This window comes from Aulonocara stuartgranti, assembly GCF_965226115.1.
Source record: "Aulonocara stuartgranti genome assembly, chromosome: 9".
Classification (NCBI taxonomy): Eukaryota; Metazoa; Chordata; class Actinopteri; order Cichliformes; family Cichlidae; genus Aulonocara; species Aulonocara stuartgranti.
Genome location: NC_138960.1, coordinates 12806347 through 12826885, shown reverse-complemented (window position 1 = coordinate 12826885; position 20539 = coordinate 12806347). Strand labels below are relative to the sequence as shown.

At 39.9% G+C, this 20539-nt stretch overlaps 2 protein-coding genes and 1 long non-coding RNA gene across 6 annotated transcripts in view; all 3 read left to right on the top strand.

Annotated features, from left to right (window-relative positions):
- Positions 1–20539, top strand: part of LOC309714697 (B-cell receptor CD22-like) — a 118145-nt gene that overhangs the window by 19363 nt on the left and 78243 nt on the right. The window lies entirely within an intron of this gene.
- Positions 904–1749, top strand: LOC309714734. The gene is made up of 3 exons (XR_014279009.1): positions 904–1032; positions 1350–1442; positions 1645–1749. It is a non-coding gene; the product is annotated as an uncharacterized lncRNA (long non-coding RNA).
- LOC309714713 (cell adhesion molecule 3-like) lies at positions 1810–9645 on the top strand. 4 transcript variants are annotated; one of them, XM_082547361.1, is made up of 10 exons: positions 1810–2367; positions 3775–3902; positions 3983–4124; positions 4353–4379; positions 5029–5103; positions 5347–5730; positions 6075–6380; positions 6484–6753; positions 7070–7151; positions 8790–9645. In XM_082547361.1, the coding sequence occupies exons 5-10, from the start codon at positions 5061–5063 to the stop codon at positions 8869–8871; spliced, it is 1167 nt and encodes a 388-aa protein (XP_082403487.1). In that variant the 5' UTR covers positions 1810–2367; positions 3775–3902; positions 3983–4124; positions 4353–4379; positions 5029–5060; the 3' UTR covers positions 8872–9645. The 4 variants fall into 4 exon arrangements, with proteins under 4 accessions (XP_082403487.1, XP_082403486.1, XP_082403485.1 ...); XM_082547360.1 differs by having other exon boundaries at positions 3764–4124; XM_082547359.1 differs by lacking the exons at positions 3775–3902; positions 3983–4124.

Below are 20539 nucleotides of genomic sequence, written 5' to 3'. Positions count from 1 at the left end.
TAGAACTTACCGGAATGAAAATGTCTGAAGCACCAACAGGTATTTGGAGATGGAAGAGAACTGCACGTCAGCTCGTCTCACAGCTGCTATCCAGGCTAGACGCCTTCGTTTGGTAACATCAATACACGAGCTGCCTCATGTTGCTTCCAGGTTGGGAAAGAATGAAAAGATAAACCATTTTCAACCTTATTCTCTTGCCGGTCATGTGATCGAACATTGCAGCTGACCACACAGCAAATACGAACCATGGCTGTTGTGTGTGACTTCGCTCCCTTTTCACTTGCGCTAGACCCCCAAAATGGCGGATCGGGCCAAAATCCTTTCCACGCCCACCCCCCGTGACATCACGCTCCAAAGCCCTATAGGTATGCAAGTTTCTAAATGAAATAAATCACATTGACCTTGAAAATGTGGTTAATCTTAACCAAAGTCCTCAGTTATGTGAAAATGAATTGGAAATGCAAGTTGTGCAACTTCACAACCACAAAAAGATTAGACCTGCTGAAACACATCAGGCTAATACATGGGTATTTTGGTCGAGTCCACTCCATACCCTGCCTTCATGCAGATTGCCCTTGCACTGTCAAGACATGGGGTGCATTGAGGACACATTTGTCAAGGCATCATTCACAGTCATCCTAGCCAGGCAACATCCTTTCGTTCACATGCATTGTCTGTAATTCGTGCTCTTTTGACAATGAGAGGCAGTTTTTTGAACATTCTGGTGGCCATCTAAAAATGTTTGAAACTGTGCCATGTGTTTTTGAGGATTGTGATTATCTTTTGCAGCTTATGCGTGCCAAAGGAGGAGCTGCTGATTCCAAGATGAAACCTCTGCTGGACACTTTGAAAGACCTATGTTATTTGACTTTTTTCACAAATATGTAATTATGGAGGGCAGTGGGTAGCAAGAAGGTCCTGGGTTCAAAACCTGGTCTTTATGCATGGAGTTTGCATGTTCTCCCTGTGCATGTGTGGGTTCCCCCCAGGTACTCCGGCTTCCTCCAACAACAAAAGTCACATACCACATAGGTATATAACATTTAAAACAAATACAATATCCCATACAAACATGTAAAATATACAATAACAGATCAAATTAAGAAAACATGACTGTTAGGTTAATTGGTCTCTCCAAATTGACCTTAGGTTTGAGTGTGTGCGTGCATGGTTGTTTATCCTGTCTGTCTCTATGTTTCCTTGTGATTGACTGTCCAGGGTGTACCCAGCCTCTCACCCGTTGAAAGCTGGAGAGAGGCATCAACCATGTTTTTGTTTTGAAGTAATTCAGTCTTAATGTAAGTAAATCACTCCACTTAGTCTTTTCACTAAATGGTATCTCCCTACAGACACAGAGCATTGAGAAGAAAAGGGATCTCCTTATCTGCTGCCTCATTAGCTACCTCGGGGAAAGACAAGAAGATCTTTTTCATGACTGCCAGGTTTGTCATATTGATAACAGATTACTTATTAACTCAAGGGATCCGAATGTTCTTCTCTCCTGTCCTCTCCTATCCCCTGTTCTCCCCTTCTCCATTCATCTTCTGTCTGCTCCCCTCTTTAGATAAACTGAAATATATTGAAAAAGCATCTTAAATAAAATAAAACGTGTATGCTTTTTGTTTCTTTCTTTTTAACACGTAGGAATGTGAGGATTACACAGACAATATGATGAAGGTGATTGTGATCCACAACATCATGGCTGAGGAGGATCCATCAGATGTGTTCATTGTGATTGAGGGAAACCAAGTGATGGAGGGATGTGGAAGTCGAACAAAGGCATGTGTACTGCTGATGGGACTGTGTCGCGGGGTCCTCTCCTAAACTTCTCCCGAACAAATACAGGCGTAGTCGGAAAGCATTCAGTGTGGATAATTTATTTATTTTGCCGGCCTCCCAGGTGCACAAAAAGTTATTTACAAAGAAAATAGAACTGACTTAAGTCAGCACAAACAAACATCTATATACAAAACACAGTCTGCATGTTACCCTCTCTGTAACAGCTCACTGGACAAAAGACAACAGGTGGGCCCTGACCGCCTTATCTTATACCCCATAGCCCCTCCCACTAGGCGTAATAGTCATCTCTTTATTATTTCTTTTATCAAACCGTCTTTCCCCCTCAGCTTATTTCCTGCTGTAGTCCTACAATACATATATGTATATACAGACATTTATGGCCACTTCCCGGCAGCCTACAGTGTTTCACAATAACACCAAACAAACCAAAAGAATAATGCAGTTCACGTGACTCTTCAAGCGCGCGCGAACCCACTATTTAAACCCCGGAACCCCATACCATCGGCTTGCATAACCCCCGTATAATTCGGCGATCATAGCGAGTCTCCGCGACCGGCTTTATGGAAGGTAAGTGGGAAAATACGTTGGCCACCTTCTGCGCTGCTCAAACTATACCTCTCACCCCTTTTTGTTTATCTGCCCGGTCGCCGAAAAGCCGCGCAGCCCCGGTAATTGTAAAAACTAATGGTGGTGGTGCGTGTATGCGCCCAGATCAGCTGTCGGCGGCTCGGGACGGGGTGACTCCGTCACAGACTGATATATGCCCTCAACCTCGAATATCCGAAGGAGCTGAAGAACACATCTGACACTTTTCAAAAACTTTTTTGGAACTTGACGGTACGAAACTACTGAAAAGGGTCCACGGCCTCAAAAATAAGCTTATGCAATGCACACACATTTCCCCTCTTGTTCCCAGAGGATATTTTGTCCAGACATAGCTTGATGGAGCTGACAGCAAGCACAGAAACTATTGAATGTTGGTGTTAGTGTTCTGTTCTATCTATACATATGTTTGATAACGTACATGCACAGAAACAACCTCGTAGAGTTTCTGTATGTGCTTTTGGCTTTTAAAATGGACTAAGTGGCCTTTGAAAGTGTTGTCTGCATTAGCTGTTGTGTTGCACTTTATTCTGTGTTTTTATGGAATAAAAACATTGAGATGATGAACCATTTGAATATCTTTTTTGGGGGGGTACATTTTACCTTATATGAATAGGTAATGTTTATCAACTGATAATAATTAAATTTTATTAGTAATTATCAGGTATTACCAACTAGCAAACAAGAGATAATTTTACCTCATTTCAATGAGTAAGTAGCTGTTGAATGTATACATAAATATGGGGTAAATTTTACCCAATTTAATTAAGTATTCCATAGCTTTTTATTGAAGCTATTTTATACACAATATATTGAACTAAATCTACCACAAAAAAGTCTATGCAAATTGTTACCTCAGATTTATTGGGTAAATTCTATAGATGACTTCTTACAGTGCACACAACCCAGGATTCAAATCATGAATAGATAATGGGCTTGGATTTACATCACTATGAATGAAATGTGCTCTATTTGGAAGCAGCCCCCCCCCCCCTCCCTTTCGACGGGTTGTGTGTGAGACTTTAAAGCAGCAAACTGTAAATTATAAAATTTAAATTGTTATTGATCCCTTTACCACGAGTCCTAAAGTGTATATTTATTTTCTTACTCTTCTTATATTTATTGTTTGTTTACTTGCACTGCTGTAACTGGAGCCTCGTCGTCTCGTCTCTCTACATACTGGACTGTATGTAGCGGGGTTTAAGTTTACTTTGACTTCAGCAGGCGCACCGAGGGCTCTCGTGCTCACTTTTCGCGTACAGAATTTCGAAAAAACATCGGTGCAAATTATAAGTCTGTATCATGATGTCTGGTGTTTTCGTGTTTATTGGTTTGTTTTTATTTTGTTTTATTTTGCGAGTTGGTTATTAGATGCTGCTCCAGCCACCAGTGAATCCCTCACCGCCCCGCCCTCTCTTCCCTGTGCCGCAAGCAGCAGGCGCACTTCGCAAACGGAGGGCGCCCTTACTCCCAGCAAATGGGCGATAGAAAACCAATAGGTGCCTATGACATTCCCAATATGCGCTGGCTGATGTCGGGGCAGAATGAGTACGAGCAATTTATTTTTGTTTTTTTGCAGATGCCCGTGATGCCGCCCCCCACCACGATGCTGCCCCGGGCAACCGCCCGTGTCGCCCGTATCAATAACCGCTACTGTTCTTAATTTATAAGAACATATTTCACTTTGCATCCCAAAAAAACGGCACTTTTCTAAACAGCATGTATGTTGTCTGTTACTTTTTGTGCAGTTCTGTTAAAAGGTTAAACTTACAAGTGAGTGGCAGAAAAAAAGACTGCTGCAGTAACTTCCTCTTTTGCTGAACATAATCAGGAAGGACAAGAAACTTTTTACATTGTTTTAGTCTTTGGGTGTTTCATTAGTTCTTCTTCTGACATTGGCAGCAACTAGTTCATGTTTTATTGTAATTCTGCTTCATTTCATTCTACAGTTACAAGACTTCACTTGAGCTCCTTAGGTAAGAGATCCTTTCGTGTTTGGTTTTTTCCTTCTTAAATTAAATTTTAAATTTGTAATTCATCTAATACAGATACACAGTATTGTTAGCCAGAAATCATGTTTAAAACAGTAGTATTATTTCAGAGGAAGAGACATTTATGACTGCAGTATATATTGAAAGCAGGGAAACACATGTCTTTTTTAAAAAAATACATTTGATTCACAACTGGTTTGGTTACTAAATGGTTGTTTGTCTAAAGATAAACACTTTAAAATCATTATTGATTATCTACATGCAGATTCTGGGCCTTTTTATTAATCGGGCCTTTTGTTTAATGGTGAACTTTACATGTATGTAGAAAACTTTTTTAAAAAATCCAGTTTCATGCACCTTAATGCAGCCACTGTCACAAACACCACCAGCATAAAGATTTACTTTCAGTAACATCCAAGCAAAGTTACAAAAACATGTTCAGCAGACATTAAACTTACTGCTGTGCTATTTTGGTGTCGGCAGAAGTTTGATTTTGAAGCTGTTTTTCAACCAAGACAAGAAACAAAAGGGGGTCAGCTGATGGCTATTCAGCATCAACATGTTAAGTGGGTATTTATTGATGGTTTGTTATCTGTATGAATTCAGTTTTCTGTGTTTTGTTATTGTTTTTCAGTGCACACAGCTCCACTGAACTTCAATCTGAACATGATGACAGTTGGCATGTTACTGATTGTCCTCTTTCTTTCAGGTGAGCTGTTTTATATATGATCACTGTCTTTAATGTTTGTTACTCTGAGTTTTTACAATGAATCCAACTTTTTAAATGGTGGAGGATAAATGGCTGTCACCTCAGGAATATCTGTTAAAACTTTACATATGAAAATCTCAGTGACTTACTAGGATGTATAAGTGTAGTTTGATGAACATTTAATAATGTTTAAAGAAGAATAATGAGGGTGTTAATGTAATAATTATTCAGTTGTATTTACAGGTACTTTGGCTGATTGTCCTGATGAAGCAGCAGTCTTCATAAATGCATCAAAGAAGCTGGAAGCACTGAGTGGATCTTGTTTGCAAATCCCATGTAGCTTCAGACCCAAAGACGAACAGAAATTTAAGAGCCCAAGAAAAATCTTTGGAGTGTGGATTAAAAATCGACCCAAATTTGGCGAAAATCCAAACAATGTGATCTTCAACAGTAGTGCAGCAGTTAAGATTTATCCAATCAGTATTACTGGGAACCTGAGTCAGAGAGACTGCACAACTCTATTTTCTAATTTAACCACCACATACACAGACACATACTTCTTCAGAGTAGAGAGTGAACCATTCAAGGCAACAGCAGAATGTGATCCTCTTCAAATAACAGTCAGGGGTAAAGAAATTTCAAGTTTATTTTATAAGATAATTATACAATATAGTTACACTCATTTAAAAACTTACTTTTAATATTTTAATTTTCATTAATATTATCAATGAAAATTAAACTCAATTTGATAATTGTATATTACACTTATAATGATTTTTATACGGAGTCCACTGAGTGGACATTTCCACTTTCTTATTTCAGTTTGTGCACTGTTATTATTCTGAGTACTTGATTACATTTCTAAACATCTGAATTTAAGAGTTGCATTTTACAGATTTTTAAAGATTTTAAAAGCTGGTATGAGGTGCAGTCTGCTCTGTAGTATTGATGTTTGTGTTGTCAAACCACAGATTCTCCTTGGAGGCCCAGTATTACAATCCCAGGTGATCTGAAGGAGAAGGAGTCTGTCACTATAACCTGCTCAGCTCTCACTCCCTGTCCACACTCACCTCCTCAACTCACCTGGAATCTCCAACAAGACTCTGCTAACGAAATAGAGGAAAACACAGATGGAAGCTTTACAACTAAAATCCAGCAGAACATCACTCTGTCAGACACACATGATGGAAAGAAGATCAGCTGCTCTGCCAGATATCCTGTGAACCAAGGAAAAGACACCAAGACAGCAGAGACAGAAGAGACTCTCAGTGTTTCATGTAAGACAATCAGAGTTTGTTGTTGGATCCTGTCAACATATCATGATTTATGGGAAGTCAGCTCTTTGTAACAAATGTAATCTGTGTCACTCCTTTTCTTCAGATGCTCCCAAGTACACCTCAGCATCCATCAGTCCATCAGCTTTGGTGTCAGCAGGCAGCTGGGTGAAGCTGACCTGCTCCAGCAGAGCCAAACCTCTAGTCAGCAGCTTCACCTGGTTCAAGAAGAGCAGAGATGGAGCTGTGAAAGTATCTGAAGGAGAGATTTACAGCTTCAATGTAACAGATGGAGGAGTTTATTACTGTGTGGCCACTAATGATCTGGGTAATCAGACATCAGGAGTGATTCATCTAACTCTTACTTACTGTGAAGGTAAAAGTCAGTCACAGCTAACATTTAGCTTGATTTTTTTAAAATGAATTCAATCATCAAAGTGTATAAAGTGTTTATCCCCCCCCCTTCTTGCTAAATTGTCTTTGCATCATACCTTACCACAGTGGAGAGAAGGAAATGTGTTTAAGTGAGACTGAATTTAGTTTAATGAACTTTAAAGATCCTTCTTCATGGGTTTTTTCAGCCTTGTTTCAAAATTATGATTTTGATTCACTTTAAAAACTTTTATTTACTGTTAATCAGTTATTCTGTCAATTACAGTTTTTCTTTGCTCTACAATCCTGTTGCATTACAGCTGAAACACTGGATGGTATCTACACTATAGTGAAGACTGTGGGAATCATAATGCTTGTGAGCACACTGGGCATGTTTGAGTGGTAAGAAAAATGTTTCTATGATACACTAATTTGCAGAGGTGTCAAAAGCACAGAGAGTCTTTGCTTATGTAGACGTAGCGATACTTGTGCTAAAACATACTTGAGTAAAAGTTGAAATGCCAATTCAGCTTGTTTGGAAGTAAAAGTGAAAGTCAAAAAGTACCGGCTCTGAAATATACTCAAAGTAAGAATGTAAAATGAACTCCTAGAAGAACCTTTTTACTACCTATTTTTATGCAAAGCTAAATGAACAATGTGCTATATTAATGTAATAATAACATTATATTGGTAAATAGCAATACAAACTTTATTTCAGTCTTGGTATTAGACTGAAATAAACTATCTCTGCCAGTATCAGTTAAGTAGAACATGAGCAGAGAAAAAGAAGGAAAATTAAAAATAACTAAATTTTCAGTTGATCACATTGTAACCGGTGGGTTTACCTCTAAACAGGAAAATGAGCACATTCAGGGGTTAAAGTCGGATTCAGAGGGTGGGGGAACCCTAAGAAGGAGTGGCTCAGTGTGGGGGGAAAAAATTCATCAACAGAATAATTTCTATTGAGAGCTCCAGTTTTAACTGCTGCTCTGAGGTTTACTGCTTTTTGTGGATTTACACAACTAAATTTAAACAGATGTATGTCAATGCTTCATGAGTTGTCCTGACTGATTTCCATCCTCTATACTGACAGTACACTGTTTATGCTGTATTTATATTATGCCATATACTGTTGGTATGAAGGTGGAATTCATTATCAGCCATAATTCATATTAATCTCGGCTGTCCTTTATGTAACCTAATGGGACGAAAGTCCCAAACAAATAAACGAGGCACTTCCCACTTCACTCCTCACCACGGGGAGACACTTACGGAGCCCACGGGCCCGTCTACTCACTCAATTTAACGCCACAGGCAGACCAAACATGTAATTGGACCTTTCCGACACCTAGAAAGATAGTGTAGAATCACAGGACAAAAAACAACCTGCACCACACAGTTCTTCCCCAGCCTATATAACTTCCGAGGTGATTGCTGACTGGGTCGAGGTGCCAAACGAGGGTGATGAACAGCAGGTGCGTCCTGGAGAGATGGCCGAGTGAAAGAGAGACAGAAGGGTGGGAGGAGCAAGAGAGGAGGAGGCGTGGAGAACAACTAAGTTGCAGCCTACTTTAACCTCTGACTATGCCACGTGGTTTTATAGTAGTAGAAAGTACAGATATTTATTGTAAAATTTAGGGAGTAAAAGTAAAAAAGATTTAATTAAAAAACTACTTAAGTAAAATACGCACATACATAAAGAGTTGCACTTCATTATTTCCCACCTCTGCTCATTTAATCAGAATCATCAGAATCAGAATACTTTATTGATCCCTAGGGGAAATTATTTTTCGTTACAGTGCTCCATTATAAACAAACATTAACAGAGACAGACAATACACTAACTAAGAATAGCACAATATAGGCATATATATATATACATAAAAGTCACTTATTAATAAATAGCTGAAAAAGAACATATGCAAGAAGGGTGTAACTGTTGCAGTAAACAGTGTGTTAAGTGCATGAGTTGTACAGGGAGATTTAAAACTATATACTAAGTAGTTATTGCTTCTCATTTGTTTTGTTTTTATCCCTCAGCTGGTTCAGATCAAGTCGCTCCAACAATCCAGAGACAGAAAGCTGTCAGATGAGCAGAGTCACATCACAACACATCAACTAAAGTGTCTGCAGGACAAACTCCACTGTAAAATATCACTTAATTCACTCCAATGTTGTAGAATTAGTAGAATCTTTTACATTCTTTATAGTTTGTTTGTTCAACAGCTGTACATGACCATCATACTCTGAGTACAGAGATGGTGCTGTCTTCCCAAAATTGAACTGTTCAGTTTTGCATCTTTAGAGCGAGATTTACTAAACAGAGCAAAATATCATGGCCAAATGTTTCTGATAGGTCTGGTTAGTTTTACAGGCACATTCAGTTCATTTCGGTATGACATGTCTGATCTGCCAGTCACGCAACTTAGCTTAAGCTCTTAAACTAACTGGGGATTAATCCTAGGGAGAAATTAAGATGTAGCTACATTATAACAATTATCTGGAGATCATGAATCAAACTATTTTATAAATCCATTTGTGTACTTGATTCAAATATTGTACTTGCTATTTTACGCTTTCAGTAAGGAATTCCCTGAAATTAATATTCAAGAGCGTTGGTGTAGAAAACCACTGACCACTCTTTGTCTAATAGTCTATGTTCATCTTTTCTCTTAAAGCTGTAATGTAATTAATCCTTTCTAGCTGTCATCTTTAAACCACATATTGGTGAATAAATTATCATTTATACACAATTTTCTGAATGTATTCTGTGAACATGGGAGGTAGATACTGTCTCTCTGTAAATATTCCACTTGCTTTTTAAAAAAAAAAAAAAAGCGCATGCAGACTGCTGTCTGTGCTGTTGTTTGACCTCTCTGCAAAGGTAAATAAAACTTATAAAGACAACCTGTTTGTGTGAACCTCAGTTTATTTTAGATTTCAACAACAAGCTTTCAGTCAGAGTAATCTCCTCTCTGATTGGAAATTGGATGTGAGATGGAGAGTGACTGAATACTGGAGGGGGAAAAAAGAAAATGGATTGTTTCTTTGTCTTCATGTCTGATCTAGAGAATATTCATTACAATTTGATGAAATTGGTCCACCCCAAGGATCGGTTCCCCCCGTCACAAACAGAGTAACATAGTTTAGGCTGTGAAGTCCCAGGAGGATTGCCAGGGGAACCCAAACAGCCTCTGTAATGGTCTCCAGTCAAGGAGGCCAATACATGAAAACGGAAAGACCATATTGTGCAGTCTGATGGTGAGTAAATGCACTGATACTTTCCTCTGATGTGCATTAACTGGTGTGTGTTCTGAATGGAAAATAAAGTGGGTATTCTATTCTTTTTCTAAAACATGCTTATTTTAAAGGGTACATTTTTTTTAACTGTTTACTGAGTCTGATAACTTTAAAATGCAGTTCCAGCATTTCTGTAGTATTTAAAGCACAGTAGAAATCCTACCAGGATGTAGCAGAAATTTATTATTATTATTAATCGACATAACAAGTCACCATGATACATAGAAATACTGTGGCACCTGGTCATGGAGAGTGGTGTTGCCTCTCCCTATACCACTACTTGCTGCCCTTTCCTGGGATTCGGGTACTTGTTGGATTGGGGGGCATGTTGCTGGAAGTTCTGGCGTGACCCATTGTCTTTGGCGTGGTACTTTTCAGTTTCCCTGCTACATTCTATTTTTTGTTGTTGTTGTTGTTGTTGTTTTTTGCTCCTGATTATGCCCCAAATTATGAATCATTTTTATTTTTAGTGTGTGGCTCCTGGTATTGGCAACCTTAAAATAATTATGCCAGATGTGTCAAGGGCGGTGTGGATGCAGGACTGAAACACAGGACTCTGAATTTATTTACAGTGAATGACAATGACGATAAGTAAAACAATCCTCCATGTGTGAGTTTCTTTTTCCCCTTGTGCTTGCTCCATATTCCTGTGCTGTGACTTCTCTAGTGTAAGTGGTGAGTTTCCTTCCTCCTCGTGGTGTATATGTACAAAGTGCTTAACTCCCTCTACTTGTGTTGGCACACTCTGGAAAACAACAAGCAACCGGTAAGTACACGCCACACTTCACTCCGGAAACACTGTCACTCACTTGCTGGGAACTGAACTAAATGATTTCTCTTAACGATCCAGCATCGACTGAGGCTCAGCTCCTCTTTTAAGGAGCTACTCAGAAGAGGCTGATCAGCAACAGATGACTGTCATGGTCTTCCACGTGTGGCTGGTTTAATGGCAGGAAACCCTCAGAGCCAGATGCCTCCGGGAAACACCAACACCAACAAAAACAAACATGGTCACACAGCAGGGACTGCTTCCATGAGAAGATGAGTGTTTTTTTCTTAGTTTTTTTTAAATAAAAAATTTAACCTGCAGGGGATAGGACCAGCAAACCTTCCACCAAATAAGTATATGAAATATATTTAATAACATATATCTGCACTTTTAATATATAAGGAAAGTGAAATTGAAAATGTTAGTTTTCAGGAACTCTGAATCTTACTTATTTCAACATCATTTGTGTTTGCATAGCTTGAAAAAAACTCAAGTGAGTAAAAAGGTCTTTGACAGTGTGTCGGTAATTTGCATCTTTAAATATGTGTCAGACTTCCTCTTTCACAGAACATTAACAGAACTGAAGAGTTTATTTCAGCAGCTTTGTGATAAACTGACTTCAATGCACCTTCTTAAAAAGCAAGTTCTGTCTTTGCATTTCCTTCTTTCTAACATTGGCTGGCCAACACGGTTCACTGTAATTCTGCTAAAACTGTTAAGGGATAAGACTACACCTGGCCTTATTTGGTTAGCAAACATTGTATTGCACATATTCAATAACTTTTGATAAAGGTAGCGTGGCAGAAAGGAGTGATTCCAAAGGCTTGGCGAAGAGCAGGAGGTCTGATCCCTAAGGAGAAGAACTCCTCATCCATCAGCCAGTTTCGCCAGATCAGCCTGCTGAACGTAGAGGGAAAGATCTTCTTCAGTGTCTTGGCCCAAAGGCTATCTACTTTCCTGCAAAGAAACAACTATATTGACACATCAGTGCAGAAGGCTGGCATCCGGGGCTTCTCGGGATGTCTGGAGCATGCCAGCATCATCTGGCACCAGATTCAAACTGCCAAGAAAGAACGAAGAGACCTTCATGTGGTCTTTTTAGACCTTGCCAATGCCTTTAGGTCAGTTCCGCACTAGACCTTGTGGATGGCCTTCAACTATTTCAGCGTACCAAACCACATTACAGGACTGGTCAAGATCTACTTTCAGGATTTACAGTTTTGTGTGATATCTGAGAACACCACCACAGTCTGGCAGCACCTGGAAATTGGAGTTATGGCAGGCTGCACGATTTCCCCTCTGGCATTTATCACGGCAATGAAGTTGGTCATGTGGGCATCCCGGTGGGTAGTAGGAGGTGAGAGACTCAAGAGTGGCCTTCGTCTTCCTCCCATTAGAGACTACATGGATGACATGACCATCAGTACAACAACAAAACCATGTACTAGGCGATTGCTACAGAAGCTCCAGAAAAAACATAGAATGGGCAAGAATGGAGTTTAAGCCAAGTAAATCTCGCAGCATCTCCATCGTAAAAGGAAAGCTGACAGCCGGGCAATTCTATATCAGTGGAGAACCAATTCCAACAGTCTTAGAGAAGCCCATAAAGAGCCTGGGACGGTGGTATAATGCAGACCTCAATGATAAATGGTAACTAGAACCACTAAGGCAGAACTTGGCTGATGACCTCAAGCGGATTAACAACACTGCACTCCCAGGGAAACTGAAACTCTGGTGCTTCCAGTTTGGGTTATTACCCAAACTACTGTGGCCGCTGACAATGTACGAGGTCTCACTCAATCATGCCAGTCGACTAGAGAGGCTAGTGAGCTCCTACGTTAAGAAGTGGCTCGGACTTCCCAAATGCCTCAGCAGTGTTGGACTCTACAGCAACGGTATACTGTCATTGCCTGTCCCTAGCCTGGTTGAGGAGTTTAAATGTGCAAAAGTGAGGCTTGCGATGTCACTCACGGACTCCCGGGACCCCATAGTGAGAGGCACTGATCCCACCCTAGCAACGGGGAGGAAGTGGACCCCAGCCACATCTGTGCTACAGGCAAAATCCGCTCTACGGCATCTTGACGTGATGGGTCACGTCCAACAGGGCAGAGGAGGATTTGGTCTTGGCGCAGTAACACCTCGGTGGCAACAGGCATCTGTACCCGAATGTCGAAAAATGGTGGTGGAGGAGGTGCGTCGACAGGAGGAAACAGCCAGACATGCCAGAGCCGTGGCACTGGCCAAACAAGGTTGCTGGGTGAATTGGGAGCGTGTGGAAAAGAGGAAACTCTCATGGAGTGAAATCTGGGGCGTGGAATCTAATAGACTAAGTTTCATCATCCGAGCGACATACGATGTGCTACCTTCCCCAATAAATCTGCAGCTGTGGTTTTGAAAGGACCTATCTTGCCCCCTGTGTACAGTCCCAGCAACATTCAAGCACATCTTGGTTAGTTGTAGGACTAGCCTTACTCAGGGCAGATACACATGGAGACACAACCAGGTTCTCAGGTCTCTAGCTGAGAAAGTGGAGTGCAAAAGAAAATCCATCAACGCTCAACCTTTCAAGAACCAAGAGGAGCGTCAGTTTTCATCAACATTTGTCCGGGAAGGAGACAAGCCAAGGACAAGCCCCTCAACCTCAGACCTGGGCCCGCTGAAGGTTGCGAGGGATTGGCAGATGCAAGCGGACTTGGAACAGAGGCTTTTTTTAAAATATATTTCAACATATTTTAAAAAGAAAGAACTACAAGAAAAAGGAATGTATGAATGGACAAGGAACATTTTTATTATGAAATTGCTTTAAAAATATTAAGCACAGTGTTACAGCTCCATACGTGAAATGATCTCTCTTTTTTTAATCCAGGCAGTAGAGTAGCCTGTCTGTGAACATGGAGGCAGTCGGCATGTTTCTGATTCCCCTGTTTGTTTTAGGTGAGTATTTCAGTATTTTAAAGTCATTATTGGAGTTATTTTACAACATGAACTTTATTTAGAAACATATCTGGCATGTGTTACTGTGTGCGGCAGGCAGGATTGTACCCAAATGCTAAACTCAAAGGCAGAACTAAACTCAAAACACAGCTTTATATCTGGATGAAAAAAGAACTAGTAACTAAGGTACAGGCAGAAAACACAGTAGGGAATGAGGGAGATTGTGACGCAGGACAAAGGGAGAAGCTGACATAAATACACATATGGGCAAATGAAGGAACGCAAACTCACAGAGAGGGACACAGAGCACAAGACACAAGGAACTAATAAACAAGGAACTAAACTGATTACAATTAAACTCAGAGACTTAATAAGAATTAACTCAGAACTAACCAGTTTAACTGAAATCATAATACACAACAGTCACCAAAACACAAGTAAACTCAAAACTCTTGGTCAAATGACCCGGAACCACGACACTATCCTGATTTTAAATTAACATGTTTTATGTACAAAATGATAACAGCAGCGGAAACATGATGTTTCTTGGCACTGACAAACAGGCGACGGATGGCCTGGATTGCAGCCATTCAAAGATCAAATATAACGTCCCAGAACACTCCAGCTCACAGGTTAGTCTGCTCCAAGCATTCCCACAAAGGTCAGTCTTCTGTTGTAGTTAATGCGTCATTTTCATAACATAATTGGTGATATAGGTTACAAGCAAGTCTGGCGCTGAACAGAAATTGTCGCGCTATGCTCCTTTGTTTATTGTGCATAAATAGTGAATTGTCCTGACACAGTATTGCGTTTCGCTTCTGTTATTATGGTACATTGACAAAAACATATACTTTTATTCACAGGATAAAACAGTTGTTTTGTATCACTAATTGCCCAGTGCGATTACAGCATACAATATTATTGTCACTGCTACATTTCTGTGATGCGTACCAGAAATTATTTCCACTGCTAATTAATTACCATTGAGCTCAAAGGTCCTATTAATAAACGGTTAACGAATGTGTATTTATGAAGACGATTTGTGAGACTGGTAAACTTATGATACGTACGATGGTCTTTTGTTCTACACGGTGCATTTCAAGGGTCTGTACCCATCCGGCGGTAAACTGTACCTGGGCTTGTTGCAGTGACCGGAAGTTACTAAACTTCATGAGTGTATGCACTCACTCCAAGAACCGTATGATTATAAATATGCATATAAATATGCTACAATGAGATAGCTGACTTCATCTAACTAGCAAATGTTGTTCAGGCTACGTTGGTGATGCAGTTTTTTTAATGTGTATGATATTTTTGTCATGCGATTTTAAAGCCGGTCCTACAACCGCATCCAAGAATAACATGCAGCTTATCTCAGAACTGTCGGTGAATATTATTCTTGGAGCTAGGTTTAATTGAGCTGCATTTTAAAGAGGTGCAATTTCACAATTTGTGTATATTTTCTAAGTTCACTATTTTGTCATGTGTTGAGAAAAACACAGATTTAAAAATTACATGGTCTAATATTTACATTTAGCATATAACTGCAACATGCTTTTTTCGTTTTTTTTTTTTTAAAGACTCGAAAGGACTTGAAATTCAAAATTTCAGACTTGTGACTTCACTCGGACTTTTACACCAGTGACTTGAGACTCGACTCTGACTTGCCTGACATTACTTGAGACTTGACTTGAGACTTGAGGATAAAGACTTGAGACTTACTTGAGACTTGCAAAACAATGACTTGGTCCCACCTCTGTTAGTTACTGGAGCTGGAGAGTGAGGTGTTTGGAAGGACTCTCCCTAGCATTATCTGCCCTGTTACTGTACTACCTTAATAACCCATGGTAAGGGCAAAAATTGTCGTGCTTAAGAGTCTACGGGAACGTTATAGTATGTATGTTCAATGCAGATAGATATATAGTGTATACAGGTATATAGGTATACATGTCTTCCAAAAAGGACGATCTGATATCCTTGTGTTGGTATTGTTCCCACATCATCATAATAAATGTTGTTCCAGGTTCAACATTGCAAGTGACCAATCACATTGTTGTGATGTCCCCCTTTTGTACCTTTGAAAAATACCGCCTTAAAAAAATATACTTCACTTGCGAGAAGAGAAACCGCTTCTGTCCGCCGATCCAGGAACTTCTTTGCATTTCAGGATACCTTTCTTTAATAAATGGTAAGCATTATACATATTGTCCTTACAGGGGCAGTTTCTCTTCTCGCAAGTGAAGTAGATTTTTTGAAGGCGTTTGTTTTTTCGAGTTAGCAGATGACGTCAGGAGAAGGTGATTGGTCACTTAATAATAATAATAATAATAAACTTTATTTATAAAGCACACTAAAAAACCAAGGGTATACCAAGGTGCTTGACAAAAAATAAAATAAGAAAAAGGAGATGGGAGGGAAAAGAGAAAGGACATGGCACGTATCAATTATAAAACCTTGACAATCATAATATATAAAAGTAGTTAACAAGCATAACGCAAAAAAATGTACCAACGCACACCAAATGTTAACTAGGTGGAAAAGCAAGATTAAATAAATAAGTCTTCAGCCGTGATTTAAACAGTGGCATAGAGTCAGACGCCCAGATAGCAACAGGAAGGTTGTTCCATAAGACTGGGGCAGCTACAGCAAACGCACGGTCGCCGCGAGATTTCAGCCGAGAACGAGGTTGCTCCAGAAGAAGTTGGGTAGCAGTGGTCTGACAGGAGTGTGTAACCTAAGAAGCTCATTGAGGTAGCTCAGCGCCAAATTATTACAAATTTTGTAAGTGAAAAGTAGAATTTTAAATTGAATACGGTACTTAACTGGCAGCCAGTGCAAACCAGCAAGAACAGGAGTGATAGAAGAAAACTTCCTACTACCTGTCAAAAGGCGTGCCGCCGCATTCTGGACAGTCTGCAATCTAACGAGAAGGGAGGAGGAAAGGCCAATGTAAAGAGAGTTGCAGTAGTCCAACCTGGAAGTCACGAATGTGTGAATAAGTTTTTCCAGGTCATTGTGCGGAATATAGCGCTTTGCCTTAGAAATGAGGCACAGCTGATTAAAACTAGACCTCACAACAGCAGACACTTGCTTGTCAAATTTAAATGAGCTATCCAGTAATATTACCTGCATAATCAGAAGGGGAGCTAGCAAAAGGCATCAGAGCAGCACACGTGGGGTATTTTACTATCGAACACCACGATCTCCGTTTTCTTTTCGTTCAGGATAAGAGAATTACTCTTGAACCAATCTTTAACCTCATGCATGCATTCACGAAAATAGTGAAAAGACATAGCAAGATTGTCAGTAATCTCAAAATAAATCTGTATATCATCAGCGTAGCAATGAAAGGCAATATTATACTTCTCAAAAATTGCTCTAAGAGGGAGCAGATATAGTGAGAAGAGAATAGGTCCTAATACAGATCTTTGAGGCACACCACAGCGCACAGGTACCGAGGAAGATGAGAAGTTGCCCAAATTAACCGAGAAACTGACCTGTCAGCAAGATAAGATTTAAACCAGTTGAGGACAGTGCCTCTTATACCCACAGTATGCTCAAGTCTTAGTAAAAGAATGTTATGATCGACCATATCAAAAGCAGAGGAAAGGTCCAATAAAACCAGGACCACAGAGCGTCCAGAGTCAGTGCTTACAAGAAGGTCATTGAGAACTCTAAGCAAGGCTGTTTCAGTGCTATGCCATGGCTTAAAGGCAGACTGAAATTTCTCTGCAATGTTGTTCGCATCTAAATACGCCTGAAGCTGAGAAAGAACTAGTCACTCCAGGATCTTGGACAGAAATGGAAGCTTAGAGTTTGGTCTATAGTTCAAAAGATCATAACAATAAAGATTCTTTTTTTTTCAGAATAGGCTGGACTACAGCATGCTTAAAGGTCAGTGGGACAGATCCAGAGAGTAGAGAAAAATTCATTAAGATAGAATGCTCAGTCCAATTACATCAAAGCAGCCCTTAACAATGAATATCAAACAGAGCATTGGTGTTTTTCAGTTGATCAACCAGCTGCTTCAGAGTTGAAAGTAACACGGGCTCAAATTGATGAAAAGTTGAATTACACTCAGAAGAAAAGACGGGATAAGAGGCAGACGAAGAGGAAAGCTTAAGGGATGAAACCTCATCTAAAAAAGAAAACGCTCACAAAGAGCTTGTGAATACAGTAAAGGCATATCAGGACAGGGATTAAAAACAGAATGAAAAATTTTAAATAGCATATGGGGGTTGTGACCATTAGCCAGAATGACTTTGGAAAGAAAAGATGCCTTAGCCATTCTAGCAGCAGTTTGAAACTGTCTGTAACATGTCATAAGAAAGCTGAAGTTTATCTTTTTTCCACCTCCTCTCATCGCGGCGACAAACACGTTGTAAGGCACGCGTAGTATCATTTAGCCAGCAATGAGAGTAGGTTCTAGAGTGCTTCATTTTGATGGGAGCAACAGAATCAAGAATAGAAGAACAAAAAGATAACAGGATATTAGCACAACCATCAACCGAGCAGAAAGAACAGTCATCAGGTACAGCCAAATCAGGGGTAGATGAAAATAATGATAACAAAATATCAGCATAACCATCAGATGAGCAAACTGAGCAGCAGTCAGGAATCATAAACGCCAAATCTAAAAAAGACACAGCAAACTTTGACACAGCTTCAGAGCTGAGTACGCGTAGCTAGGGTTGCCAACTCCCTGAAAAAAAAATAAGGGACACCTAGTGGCCAGGGCCGGGCGACCCAATTGTCGTCATCCTTCCCTGTGTGGTGAATTTTTTTAGCTCTTTTTTTTGAGTGTGAAATTTTTTTTTTAACCATTTGACTTGAAGTTGATTTAAGTAGATGCATATTCTTTGTGATATGAACACATGGGAAACAAATGATCATTTATCCATTTATTTTTAACGCAAAATGACAACATTAACACAATAAAATAGGTCTCTTTCCTAAACGAAAGACTGGTACGCTTCACTTTTTGTGCAAAATGACAAAATTAACACAAAGAACTCTGTCCTGCTTAACCTAAAATTATATAAATTAATAGAAAACAATAGAAAGAAAAACATTCTTGTAACAGTGCACATTTAGTGCAATTAGAAAAGTGCAAAAAAAGTTTGTGGAACACCTGTAAACACAACATTTGTGCCTCAAAGGCCTTGACTGTAGCTGAAAGTTGAAGTAAAAAAAACCCCAACAAACTCATGAACTCAAGCTCAATGCTACATTATGTGGAAACAGACTACTTTTTCCATTTGTATTTTTTTTTTAGCTCTTGCTGCAGTTAGGAGTTGTTTGTCTTTCAGTACTGCAGAGTAAAACTCTGAGCAAGACATATCATAATTTAGACTGACAATGAGCTCACTTCTAATTAATATATATACACTCCAAACAAAGTTAATGATTATGGTTTTATTTATATATGTTATCTATCAATTGTATTTGTTTATTTTTAACCATCAATACTATTAAAACATGGTTTATCATTTCACTGGCAAATGTTTTCTTCTTACCTGCCAGCCAGGTGAAGCCGTTCAATGATCTTCTCAATGTCATCAAAGGAAATCTTCCCAGATGCTAGAGAGAGGGGCTGCAGGTGGAAAAGCCAGTTTTCTTCTGAAAAGTCAAACCACTTCAGGACATAACTGATGGCAGTGCCTAGGACGGCTGTAAACTCCTGCCTGGCACCATCAGAATCAGATGGCGATAGATGCTGGAGCTTTTGTCTTGTTAGGTACCCGTAGAACCCATCATCTCTTCTCTGAATAAGTCTTGTCAGGAAACACTCCATGATGGACTAGAGGTCAACAGACGTGGTTACATTCTTCTCCAGTTTTTTCACCACTTCTTCAAACAGACACATGACATTATTACAGAAGAGGAGGTAGACTTCCACAATGTCTGCCTCTCCCTCAATTCCAGCAGCATCTTCTGTCAACTTCAGCAATTCCTTCAGGCGCCTTGGACATTCCTCACCAATGCTGATGAGATATGACTTCAGCGGGTCCCAGTTCTGCAGCAGGCGGGTGATTGCAGGGTTGAGTGACAGCCATCTCGTCACAACATGGCGCAGGATATCATGGAATTCAACGTCACAAAATTCACAGAACTCTTTCAGGGACTCTCTCCTTTTGGCAGAGGTGGAAAAGAAGCTGTATATCTTCAGGACAATATTTTCCACATCTACTGAGAGCTTGTCCAGGGCTTTTTTCACAGTGTTATGAACAATATGTGCATGGCAGTTGCCACGAAGGATCTCACTGTTGGTCTCTTTCAATTTTGTGAAGACTGAGTTGTGGATGCAATAATTTACATTTGCATTGTCAGCACTGAATGCAGAAACCTGATCTAAGGATAGCCCCACGTTTTCAAGAGAGCTTTGTATTATTTTTACTATTCCCTCTGCAGACTCATCTGAATTTTCAACAAAATCCAACATCTTGTTGACAACTCCAGCCTCTGGTGTAAAAAACTGCAAGGCCAAGGGAAACATCTTCCGATTTCCCTTGTTTGAAGCATCAGTGTGAAGAGAGAATGGGAGTGGAGTTGCACCACTTTTCAATTTTTTGATCACCTCTTCTATTGCCTTTGGAGACAGGACATCTGTGACAACTGCTTCAGCTTTAGTCCTCCCACAGGACATCTTTTTGGCAATACTGGAGTCATTCAGCATTCGTACAGTCAGTTTGAGTGCACAGTCACCCGAGTTATAACTTAAACCGTGCTTTACAGTGTGGTAGACATGGGTCACCTCTGCAGCAGTCACCTATAAAATAGAGATACA